This window comes from Mastomys coucha, unplaced genomic scaffold (assembly GCF_008632895.1).
Source record: "Mastomys coucha isolate ucsf_1 unplaced genomic scaffold, UCSF_Mcou_1 pScaffold13, whole genome shotgun sequence".
Taxonomy (NCBI): domain Eukaryota; kingdom Metazoa; phylum Chordata; class Mammalia; order Rodentia; family Muridae; genus Mastomys; species Mastomys coucha.
This window is the reverse complement of record NW_022196895.1, coordinates 33,892,153-33,904,641: the sequence shown is the minus strand read 5'-3', so window position 1 is coordinate 33,904,641 and position 12,489 is coordinate 33,892,153. Positions and strand designations below refer to the sequence as shown.

General features: G+C 44.1%; 1 protein-coding gene across 3 annotated transcripts in view; it reads left to right on the top strand.

Moving 5' to 3' along the window:
• Diaph1 (diaphanous related formin 1) overlaps nucleotides 1–12,489 on the top strand; it is a 94,355-nt gene that overhangs the window by 75,358 nt on the left and 6,508 nt on the right. For all 3 annotated transcript variants that reach the window (XM_031365475.1, XM_031365474.1, XM_031365476.1), the window contains 9 exons: nucleotides 3,143–3,241; nucleotides 7,299–7,393; nucleotides 7,566–7,667; nucleotides 7,897–8,136; nucleotides 8,247–8,376; nucleotides 9,246–9,370; nucleotides 10,150–10,314; nucleotides 10,419–10,554; nucleotides 12,320–12,406. In XM_031365475.1, coding sequence (XP_031221335.1) covers nucleotides 3,143–3,241; nucleotides 7,299–7,393; nucleotides 7,566–7,667; nucleotides 7,897–8,136; nucleotides 8,247–8,376; nucleotides 9,246–9,370; nucleotides 10,150–10,314; nucleotides 10,419–10,554; nucleotides 12,320–12,406 — 1,179 coding nt within the window. The remainder of the gene's footprint in view (nucleotides 1–3,142; nucleotides 3,242–7,298; nucleotides 7,394–7,565; nucleotides 7,668–7,896; nucleotides 8,137–8,246; nucleotides 8,377–9,245; nucleotides 9,371–10,149; nucleotides 10,315–10,418; nucleotides 10,555–12,319; nucleotides 12,407–12,489) is intronic.

Here is a 12,489-nt window from a genome sequence, read left to right as displayed (position 1 = left end):
CATAGTTAGGCTTTCTCCTGACGTGATGAAACACCATGACCAAACTCGGGAGGAAAAGGGCTTATTTTATCTCCCGGCTTGTCAGTCCATCACCGAGGGGAAGCTAGGAAGGAGCATTTATTGCTCCTCACGGCTTGCTTAGTCTGCTTTCTCATAGCACTCAGGACCATCAGCCCAAGGATGGCACTGCCCACAGTGAGCTGAGCTCTGTCACACCAAACATCAGTCAAGAAAATGCACCACAGGCTTGACCATCTAGTGGGGGCATTTTTCTCAACTGAGATTTCCTTTTCTGAAATGACTCTAGCTTCTTGCTTGTGTCAAGTTGACATAAAACTAACCAGCGTACCATCCAGTACTTTAAGCAAAAGTTAATCAGTCTCTGAAGTAGACTATCCTCTTTTCATTGATCTGAGTTGGTTTCAGTACTCTAAACACCTACTTACAAATTTCTTCCATTTCTTTAGTCACTTGACATATTCCCACAGATTCACTATTTTAGCTTTATGCTACTATAATTTGTTGACTTTGTAGCACTTACATGGCATATATATCAAATTACATAGATCCCTACACGTAAAAGATTAGGAATATAGAATGTAAACCTTTTTTTATATGGGCATGTTAGTATGTGCCTTTAATCCCAGCACTCAGGAGGCAGAGGTAAGTGGATCTCTGAGTTTGAGGCCACCTTGGTCTACAGAGTGAGTTCCAAGACAGCCAAGACTGTCTCAAAAAAAAAAAAAAAGAAAGAAAGAAAGAAAGAAAGAAAACCAAAAAGGGAAGGGGATGGGGATAAGGAAAAAGAAAAGAAAATCCCTCACAGTCATGCCTAGCTGCTTGGATTTTTGTTGATTTCAGATGTAAGCAAGTTGACAACTGAGGTTAGCTGACATAGGGTCATTCCCATAACTTCTAATGGTCTTTATCCAAATGTCTTCTTTTCAGTAAGCCATTCCCCAACTACTCACCTAAGGTTCTCATCAGTCTCCCTGCCAAACCTCTGAGTCTCTTCCCTGCTTGATTTTCACAACACATATTGTCATCTCACATAATATCTCATTTATTGGCACACTTAGTCTGTTTCACTTCACAATCTTAGTTTTGTTAATTTGTCTTATTTCCATTGCCCAATGCAACCTGTCACAAGTTAAGTAATGAATCTTCAAATGTTTAGTATTTTCATTTCTTAAATTGGAACTGCTAGGCCAAAGGGATGAATGGCATTTTCCCCTGCAGTACTGGGCATTGTGCTCTACTGACCTGCTTACCCAGCCCAAGGATGACTTTCTAATAGTTTTGTGTGCCTTTTGTCATATAACTTGATTGTTGTTTTGATTTTATTATTTTTACCATATATAATATTTTATATGTGATCTAACTATCAAACGGTATAAAAATGGCTTATGTTATACTAGCCAGGTATTTTACACTAATATATATTATAGTGCCTGTAATCTTACTATTTGGAAGGCAGAGGCAGGAGGATTGGTTAAAGTTTGAGGCTGGTCTGATCTACAGAGTAAGAGTTCTGGTCAGCCAGAGTTATTTAGTGAGATCTTGTCTCAAAAAGGGCCAGGCGGTGGTGGCGCACGCCTTTAGTCCCAGCACTTGGGAGGCAGAGGCAGGTGGATTTCTGAGTTTGAGACAAGCCTGGTCTACAGAGTGAGTTCCAGGACAGCCAGGACTACACAGAGAAACCCTGTCTCGAAAAAAAAAAAAAAAAAAAAAAAAAAAAAAAAAAAAAAACGATTAAAAAGGAGGTTGTGTTCAAAGGCATTCTCTCAGTCTTGAGGTCAGATATCCCATCCCTCTACTCAGAAGCAATTGATTTTGTTAGTTTCTTGACTTTCAGAGCTATTTTTATATGGCTAAAAGCTGATACCACTTTATATTATGCAGTTATATCTACCCAGGACAGTTTCTTTGCTGCAGTGTATGATAGCCTGCTACAGTTATGTCTATCCAGTGTGGTCCTTTTCATCTTTTCTGTGCTTTCTGTTCAGCCCCCTTCAAAGCTGGTCATTTTTAGTCAATTTTGCTATAGTTAGCTGTTGAAGAAATAGCAATGAAATAGTTTGCCTATATCCTTGAAGCTCAGAATCAAGATGAGATTTTGAAATGAGATGAGAAAATCTCCATCCCCGCTTAAAGGAACATAGACTTTAAAGATCAGCATAGTACTCAGATGTTAGGAAACATTGAGAAAATATGAATAAAGTACAGATTACAAATAGAGTGAAAATTGTTTTTATCAAAGCAGAGTGAATACATTTACTGGAGAAGATTTAGTGGACAGGGGTGAAATACTGCTCTAATAGTGAAGAGGACCATGGCAGGAGAGGGCTGTTACTCCTGGTTTTGTTCAAATTCATCAGTGACTAAGAGGTCATAGGAGTTGGAGAAATTAAAAACATTTTTATAGGGAGAGCCATGTTCAAGGTGAACTTTGAAAGGTAATGAAGCTTTTTAGTGGGCACAAAAAGGTAACTAACTGGAGAAGACTCTTAGCATAGGGGTTAGAATGCTGCATCAATCACAGTGTTTTTGAACGAAGTTTTATTGGAACACAGCCATGCCACTTATTTATATACTGGCATACTATATAAATGCTATATCATGCTGTAGTAGTGGAACTGAAAAGTTGAAATGTGATGTGTAGCTGGAGAGATGAGTCAGCAGTTAAGAGCACTGGCTGTTCGTCAAGGTGACCTGGGTTCGATTCCCAGTTCCCACGTGGCAGTTTCTGTAACTCCAGCTCCAGAGGATCTGACACCATTTTCAAACGTCAGGCAGTGCACACACATGGTGCACAGACAGATGTGGAAGCAAAAATGCTATAAAGTAAAAATAAATAAGTTTTTTAAAATTAAGACAGACCATGTAGCTTACAATACCTAAAATATTTCCTCTTTCTTCACAGAGTTAGCTGCTCCCTGTAGGTAGTTCTGTAGGAGGAAAAGCATTACTGACTATTGAAGAAATGAAAAGGAGATATCAAAGAGTGACTAATGAGATTAGCTTTGAAGGAGTACAGTTAAAACAGAGAGGATAGAGTGGCCATTCTGCCAGGACAGTTGTGAGTCAGTAATGTGCAAAGGTGGCTTATCCTTAACCATGTTTTTCTAATTTCCCTCACTAGCCAAGAAGGATCAAGAAGGTGGAGAAGAAAAGAAATCTGTTCAAAAGAAGAAAGTAAAAGAGCTGAAAGTGCTGGATTCAAAGACAGCCCAGAATCTCTGTGAGTACTTCTCGTGACCGCGGTGGCCAACACTGTGAATCTGTTCCTGTAGGAACTTATGTCCCTGAGTCCAAGGTCCTCGTGTGAAGCTCCTCTTGTTAAGGTTCTGTTTTGTGCCAGGCAGGGCATGGTGAGGCTCCAGTATCTCCTTCAGTAGCATTGTGGGGTAGCAAGTACCGGCTTTATGTTGAGCAAGCAGGTGAAGGGTTTAGGGGTGTGTCTAGTTTAGAGCTAAGAGGAGGCAGTCTCAGGTTTTAACCTTGGAGTTCCCTTATTTGTTTTATTTTACTGAGGGCTTGGGGGGGGGTCGGGGAGGGAGGTGAGATGTGGCTTTGCTATGGAGCTTGGCTGCCCTTGAACTGGCAGTCCTCATGCTAGGGTTGGGTACCACCTTGCCGGAAGACTTCTTTCAAAATTCTACTTCTCTTGTGTCAGCAGGAAGTGTAGCACAGGGTTCCAGCCTCAGCCTCAGCCTCAGGGCATCCTTCTGCTTTCTAATAAGTAATGAGCTGCTATTGTGGCTTCAGTTAAAACTACAATTATTTCAAGTGAGGTGAATCTTGTACCTGTCAGAGTTGAGCATTTGATGCCACATTTCTTATGTTCTGGCTTGCCACCTGACTGAGAATCCTGATTAGTGGGACATTCTCAGGTTGGAGAGTCTTCACATGCTCATTTTATTGTGGCAGCTTATATACTAGAGTGTATAGTTATTGTCTGTTTTGTGGTCAGGATCAATGGTTTCTTTCTTCTTGTTCATTTCAACTATAACTGTACCTCCTTTATACTGAGTCATACAGATATTAATTTTTTGGTTAATAACTAAGAGTCTGGCACGTGACCAGCTCTATTAGATATGTACTCGTCATGTGTTATATAAATGAAAAAGTACATGCATAAGCTCCTTCATAATCTTACAGTTACCATCTTCATTTTTCCACATGAGAAAAGTAAAGTTTAAATGTTATGACTTGGTCAAAGTCACCCAAGCAAGTTTGTATACCCATAGGTATAGTCAGTGACACAGCAAGTTCATCTACCTATAGGTACAGTCAGTGACACAGCAAGTTCATATACCCATCAGCACAGTCAGTGACACAGCAAGTTTATATACCCATCGGCACAGTCAGTGACACAGCAAGTTTGTATACCCATAGGTATAGTCAGTGACATAGCAAGTTTATATACCCATAGGTATAGTCAGAGACAAGGCAAGTTTATATACCCATAGGTATAGTCAGTGACATAGCAAGTTCATATACCCATAGGTACAGTCAGAGACACAGCAAGACAGTGGGTCTTAACATTGTCCTCCCTCCCTCCCCCCATCTCTCTCTCTCTCTGTCTGTCTCTGTCTCTGTCTCTGTCTCTGTCTCTGTCTCTCTCTCTCTCTCTCCCCCCTTGCTTTAAGCTTTTATATAAATCAGGCATGATGGTGCATACCTTTATTTCCAGCATTTGGGAGGCAGAGACAGGTGGATCTCTGTGAGTTTGAGGCCAACCTGATCTATAGTGAGTTCCAGGACAGCCAGAGCAATGTAGTGAGACCCTGTCTTGGGAGGTGGGGTGGGGGTGGGGGGTTAAATTAACTACAGATTTATCTAAATTTTTATTTAAATTCAGCTTTAGGGTTAACAATTTCACACTAAAAATTAAGTTGTGTGTGTCCTTCTTGCACAGGACCATGCTGATCTCTGTCGTCCCAGCTGTAATATATGGTTCAGAAAGAAGCAAGCATAGTTTTTATTATTCCTGACTATATAACTTTGATTAATATTCATAGGTATTGGTAGTTAGAAATCTCTTATAGAGACTAAAGTAATGTTAATCTCTGTTCCTAAGAGTGGGCCTAGGAACATAACATAATTGTTATTTTAGAAAACGGTAGAAGAAAGACTATGATCCAGTCCATTCTGTTTCCCAGTGGGGATGATATTAAAGTAGGAAATGGTTTAGAAAGGAATCAGGGTCATTATTTCTCCCTTATGACCACTCCCACTCATGAAAGTTCTCACCTTTCCTTAATAAATCTGTGTTCACTCTGTGTAAAATGAAAGGGAAAAAGCCAAGGAGTTGAGGGGTTGGGTGTCATTTAGCAGCGGAGCAGCAGCCTAGCACATCCCTAGCCCTGCTTCAGTTCCCTGGAACTAGGTGAGGAGAACATGGAATTAGATTGTTTAGGGTCGGGCAGACTAGGAGGCCAACTGGATGCCTGTTTGACCCTGAGAATACACAGCCAGCTGGACAGCTCCTGTTCTCCTGACTTATGTGTCTAGAGAGGACAGAAAGGAAAACAGAACAGTAGCTGAAGGTAGCTGCAGCCATAAGTCTGTGCTAGAATATGTCGGCCAGCACTGGCAGTAAGCTTGTACGCACGTAGGCACGCACGCATGCCACATGGGGAGTGTTGAAGGACAATACCAGGAGTGTTCTCAAGAAGATGCTGTTAAATCAGGTTTGAGGACCTGTCTAGAAGGAGCTAAGTGAAGAAAAGAACTGAGCCCATTTGCAGCAAACACAAGATCCAGTCTGGAAACTGTAGATCGCTACAGTGTAGAAGTGACTGCGGAGATTTTTAGTCAGGAAAGTGATTGTTACAGCCCCGTGTCATCTTTGGAATGCATGATTTTCAGGCTTAGTTTCCTGAGTAGGAGAAGAGTCGGGAGGAAGATGAGGCCGACCAAACCATTGGTTTACTGCTTTAAACCAATGAGAGATGATCAGTACCTAAGGCTAAGGTGATGGGGACGAAAAGCAAGGCACAGGATAGAAAGACAGAATCCTGGGACCCAGTGGTTGAGGAGATGAAGGATGGTGACACTTGAGTGCTGATCACTCTGCAAGGTGGAAACCAACATGCTGAGCAGGGCACGCTCACCCAGGACAGAGTGGCCAGTAGATCTGAGTCACGGATGGCAGGATAGAACCTTATAGCATGCACTTACTGACTGCCGCCTTTTCATTGGCTTTGTGACCACAGGATAAATGAACGTTCTAGAAGTGAAAAATAGATATCTGTGCTTTCAGAATGCTGGATAGGAAAGGGAACATTGGGTCAAAGAAGGTTCTTAAGATAGACTTGACTGCATATGCTGAAGGAGAAGGATATTGGGGTCACCTTAAGAGCTAGCCATGAAACCACTGCCCAACTAACTAATCTTTAGGGCTGAAGAGATGGCCCAGTGGTTAAGAGCACTGATTGCTCTTCCAAAGCTCCTGAGTTCTAATTCCAGAAACAACATGGTGGGTAACAACCACCCATATCGAGATGTGACTCCCTCTTCTGGGGTGTCTGAAGGCAGCTATGGTGTACTCACATAAAATAAAAACATGTTTGGGTGGTGGTGGCGCATGTCTTTAATCCCAGCACTTGGGAGGCAGAGGCAGGCAGATCTCTGAGTTCGAGGCCAGCCTGGTCTACAGAGTGAATTCCAGGACAGCCAGGGCTAAACAGAGAAACCCTGTCTCGAAAAACAAACAAACAAACAAACAAAAAGAGCTGGCCATGGTAATACACACTCAGGAGGCAGATCTTTGGGTTTGCAGCCAACAGCCTTCTACAAGAGTAGCCAGTATTAACCACTGAGCCATCTCTCCAGCTCCAACAGAGGACTCTTGATAATACCGAAGAGTCAGATTATGACATGAGGGAATTGGAAGGACAAGGGTGTGTTTCTTAGAAGTGGAACTTGGCCATTTTAAGAACGAGCAGGTCTGGTTGGGGATTGCCTCACAAACACAAGCCCTGGGTTTGGTCCTTAGCTCTAGTGGGGGTGGGGTGGGGTAAGGCAATGGCAGCTTTGTGGGAGAGGGGATCTACCCCACGTGAGTGGTTCTAAGATTCCTGTGAGCACAGTCATGTTGTTTGTTGAGTATGCTGAGCTCATTCGTGCTGTGTGACATAGTGTAGTTTGTGTGTGGGAACGGCCGACAATAGAAATTCTATCTCTGAACTCGGGCTCGGATTTCAACTAGCTGGGCAGAGTGGGCTTTCAGGATGGTCTCAAATGGGGGGGAAGATGAGAAGAAGCTATGTTTTTATCTCATTCTCTGGCAGCAATCTTTTTGGGTTCATTCCGTATGCCCTATCAAGAGATTAAGAACGTTATCCTGGAGGTGAATGAGGCTGTTCTCACAGAGTCTATGATCCAGGTAAGCAGCAAGGAGGTTCTGCTAGATCTTAAAAGACTGAGGAGTCCCCCCACCTTACACGCTGCCCCACCCCCACACCGCCTTCGTTGTCACTGGGCAGAGTGTGGGACTTGGAGTCACAGTCATGACACTAAGGCTCCCTACCTCACACAGCATTTACTCTCTTTTCCAGAACCTCATTAAACAGATGCCAGAACCAGAGCAGTTAAAAATGCTCTCTGAACTCAAGGACGAGTATGATGATCTGGCTGAGTCAGAGCAGTTTGGCGTGGTGGTGAGTAAGGCCTGGAGCAGTCACACTTTACAATCCCTCTTTCTCTTCCCTCTGGAGACCTGTCTGGTCGCTTGCTCCTTGCCTCTTAACCTGTTTTGAATCTTTTAGTCAATCAGATCCCACCCCTCGCTTTGGAGCTCTGATCTCCCAGAGGATGATCAACCTGTTACCTTTTTTTGATGTCTCTCTCCATTAGCTCCGTAATGGAATTTCTTTTCTTCCTCACTAGATGGGCACAGTGCCCCGTCTTCGGCCTCGCCTCAATGCCATCCTTTTCAAGCTGCAGTTCAGTGAGCAAGTTGAGAACATCAAGCCAGAGATTGTGTCTGTCACTGCTGCATGTGAAGAGCTGCGTAAGAGTGAGAACTTCTCTAGTCTCCTGGAGCTCACACTACTTGTTGGAAACTATATGAATGCGGGCTCCAGGAACGCTGGTGCTTTTGGCTTCAATATCAGCTTCCTTTGTAAGGTGAACCATGGGGTTAGACAGGAGGACAGAGAAAAGGCCACTTGAGCCCAGTATTGGCCTAAGGTGGTTTGAGGCAAGTCTAGACTAATGATTTCTCCTCTCCCCACAAGCTTCGAGACACCAAGTCTACAGATCAGAAGATGACTCTGTTGCATTTCTTGGCTGAGTTATGTGAGAATGACCACCCCGAAGTCCTCAAGTTTCCTGATGAGCTTGCCCACGTAGAGAAAGCCAGCAGAGGTAAGGCAGTGTAGGACAAAGCTAGAAGGTGGTTCTGGGCCAGCAAGATGGCCGAGGTGGGTAGAGACTTCTGTTTCCAACCCTTCAGTCCCCGGGACCAACATAGTGGAAGGAGAGACAAGTTGTCTACACACACACACACACACACACACACACACACACACACACACACAAATAAATAAATATAATTTGAAATTTTTTTCTAAAAAAGAAGATGGTCCTGAGCCATGAAAGTCTCTACATGGAAAAAGAAATAAGATACTCCATTCAAGACAGGGTTTCTCTATGTAGCTCTGGCTGTCCTGGAGCTCACTTTGTAGACCAGGCTGGCTTCCAACACTCAGAGATCAACCTGCCTCTGCCCCTGCCTCTGCCTCCTGGGTGCTGGGATCAGAGGTGTGCATCACCCATGCTAAGCATGGGTCTGCTTCTTGGTCTTGGTCTTCCCTCCCTGGTCCTGGTCCACAGCTTCTGTCAGCAGTGGCCTTACTACCCGAAACTACACAAAACACCGGGTTAAAGTAGGACAGAGCTCTACCCAGCTTCTGTGTTCCTACCTGTATCTCCTTCCGAAATTCTGTTAACCTGAAATAAATGAGACCAAGATCTCAGGGATCCCATGGGTTCTTTTTAAATTAAATGAAGTCTGCTTCTGTTAATATTGTACAGTGGGTGAAGGTTGGAAGTTCAGTTAGCAAGTACTCAAGCTTTTACTTCGAAGGCCAGAACCAGCGTGTGAGTCAGGAGTGTCACAGGCTAGTGGGGCATCCCTAGAGAAGATAAGGGAGGGACCTAACTAAGCAGGGTGGCTGACGGTGAGGCTAAGAGACTATCTGACTGCTCAGTAAGCTCTTCTGTCTGGCTCCCAGTCTCTGCAGAGAACTTGCAGAAGAACTTAGATCAGATGAAGAAACAGATCGCCGATGTGGAACGTGATGTTCAGAATTTCCCAGCTGCCACAGACGAAAAGGACAAGTTTGTTGAGAAGATGACTATATCCTTTCTTGGAGGACTTGGGTCTCCAGGGGAATGAGAAGGATGACAGCACCATTCAGTTTTTACCTCTGAATTTTCTTTCTTTCACTAAATACATAGTTTTTAAGCTTATTGTAGAGGTAAACTACAAGTCTCCAAGTGCCTATTATGTCTTGTTCCTGTTATAAACACACCTACCTACTCTAAAAGTCCGTGTCTCTACTCTGTTCCCTATTTCTGTCACGGAGACACCCTTCCACAGAGATAACCGCCACCATCTTCTGATTTACACCTCATTGTTTATTTTACACCAAAACTGCATTGCATAGCATTTTCTCATGTCTCAGCCTTGTTTCTATATAATCCATGTAACTTCTATGTTATTATGGGTAAGCTATAGCTTATGGTTTGCCACTGTCTTCTTACCAATACTTATGGTGCTTCTGTTCTGTGTCATGAACAGGACTATATGGTATACCCCGTATATTCCGTGCCTCGAATGGTTCTCTGACCTGGGCCTGTTTCTTTAGTTTTTGTTTTTGACCTGGGTCTGTTTCTTCTTGGTTTTTGTTGTTATTGTTTGTTTTTGTTTGTTTGTTTGTTTGGTTGGTTGGTTGGTTGGATTTTCACTACAGGGTTTCTCTGTGTAGCTCTGGCTGTCCTGGAGCTCTCTCTGTTAACCACATTGGCTTGAGCATTCAGAGATCCCCCTGCCTCTGCTGGGATTAAAGGTGTGCACATCAGTATCCCCAGCATGGGTCTGCCTCTTGGTCTTGATCCTTGACTCCCTGGCTGCACAGCTTTGTGAAAGATGCTCAGGAACAGTATAACAAGCTACGGATGATGCATTCCAACATGGAGACCCTCTATAAGGAGCTAGGGGACTACTTCGTCTTTGACCCTAAGAAGTTGTCTGTAGAAGAATTCTTTATGGATCTTCACAACTTTAGGAATATGTTTTTGGTGAGCAAGGGTGAACTGCTAATATTCCTGGGGTTCCTGATGATTCCTGGTAGGTTTACATGTTTTCACATGTCCTCCATTTGGTCTCCTTTCCCCTTCTCTAGCAAGCAGTCAAGGAGAACCAGAAGCGCCGGGAAACAGAAGAAAAGATGCGGAGAGCAAAACTAGCCAAGGAGAAGGCAGAAAAAGAGCGACTGGAGAAGCAGCAGAAGCGGGAGCAGCTCATAGACATGAATGCAGGTGAGCAGTGGGAAGGGCACCGGAGGTTCTCTGTCTGGGTTCTCAGGCCTAAATGTAGCTCTTAGTAAATGGCTTTTGGCAGCCTTCTGCCTCCAAACCTCGGTGCTGGATTTTAATGTGGTTTCCTCTTTCTCTCTTTTGCTGGCTCTTGGATTATGTCTTATTATCCTCGTGATTGAGAATTGCTGCCACACTTAACTCCTCACTTCTGCCTGTCAAAAAACCGTTCCCTGACTGTTCTCATTCCTGCTGCTAAATATTTTGGGTTTCCAAACTGTTTCCCTGACTCCTCCCATCTTGTAGTAGCTCTCCTTTCCCCTTATTTCACCAATATGCTGTTCCTGTTACCTCATAGAATGTTGTATGCACGTCTGAGATCATAAATGGATTGAACTTCTAGAAGGGGGTGAAAAGCTGGCCACTCTTTCTCCAGCAGAAACATGTCTTTGTTCGAGCATATGGTCTCAATTACTGGCCCTCTGTTTCCTGTCTCTGCTTCTTTCCTGCTGAGGAGTCCCTGCCCCCCACTACTCCTTTGGGCAGCGGAAATACAGTGAATGCAGCGTATGTTACACATGGCCCTGAGCTAAGAGCTGTGAGCCCCGTAAGCCTCTGAAAGTGGGGAGTTCTTGAATCTGTCAAGTCTTAAAAATTTGCTGAGCAGAAGCAGTAAAGACTGACATGGTTTGCTCTCAGAGACCTTGAGAGTAGTTTCTTGCCTTTATCTTAGTTGTATTTAAGCCACCAACTTTGTTCCCATAAAACTGTTAACATTTATACCAAGTGTTCTTCATTTCCCTCCCTTTTCTCCCCGGGCCTCCAGGGCTTTACCCTTTCTATAAGATGGAATGGGAGCAAGTTGGAGTCCAAATGACATCTGGGATAAGGGCTATAACCCAGCCAGCAGGTGGCGTAGTGGACCTTACCCTATTCTAAGGGCCTGGGTCAAGCAAATGAAATTGAATATAGGTCAGCTGCACTGGTGATGTTTAGACAGCAGATGGCGCTGGGAGTAATGAACCCTAGTCTTCAGCTAGTAGCCAACCAGCTCCTTGGGATTTCAGTTTCAGATTTCACTATCCTGAGCTGTTGCCATGGAAACTGAGCCTGGCTAGAACTGGGATTCTACATTAACTCTTTGCATTCCAGCCTGGTTGCTTTCAGCTGTCACATGCAGAGCTATCTTCAGGAAGGTGCAACCACTGGAAGCAGTAGTAACATGAAATTCAGTCTTGACCAGTGAGCTCTCTTCCTTTAACCTTCCTGAAGCCCAAGCCCTCAGTCCTTAATGAGGATTGGAGTGAAACACTGAGATTGATAATAGTTATAATAGTTGTTCCCCCATCCCCACCCCCACCCCACACACAATTCTTCCTACTTAGCCCAGGCTAGCTTCAAACTCCACATCTTCCTGCTTCTACCTCCCAGGTACTAGGATAGCAGACATGGTCACTTTGCATAGCTACCTTTTGATTTATGACCATGATCTCTGCTTACTCAGATCTTGGAGTTAATGTTAGGAGTCTGTGTGCTGGTCTTGGTTAATGTGGATAGGATGATACTGTAACAAACACCTCAGGTTTTACACTAATAGCAGGGAGTCCTCAGGCAGTTTTTAAACCAACACAAGTAAACATGGGTCTGAGGCTTGTCAGTGTGCAGGGGGTGGGGAAAGCCATACGCAGCCATGCAATTCATGTGCACCTTGACATTTGCTATGCTGGTCTGGCTGAAAAATTTACACCTCTGTCTTTGTCCATCACAGAGGGGGATGAGACAGGTGTGATGGACAGTCTTCTAGAAGCTCTGCAGTCAGGGGCAGCATTCCGACGGAAGAGAGGGCCCCGGCAGGGTAAGTAAACAAATGGAGCCCAACTAGTTGGGTATTGGGGGAGCTGGGGGTTGCAGGACCTCTGTTCCTGGTCATGCTAGTGG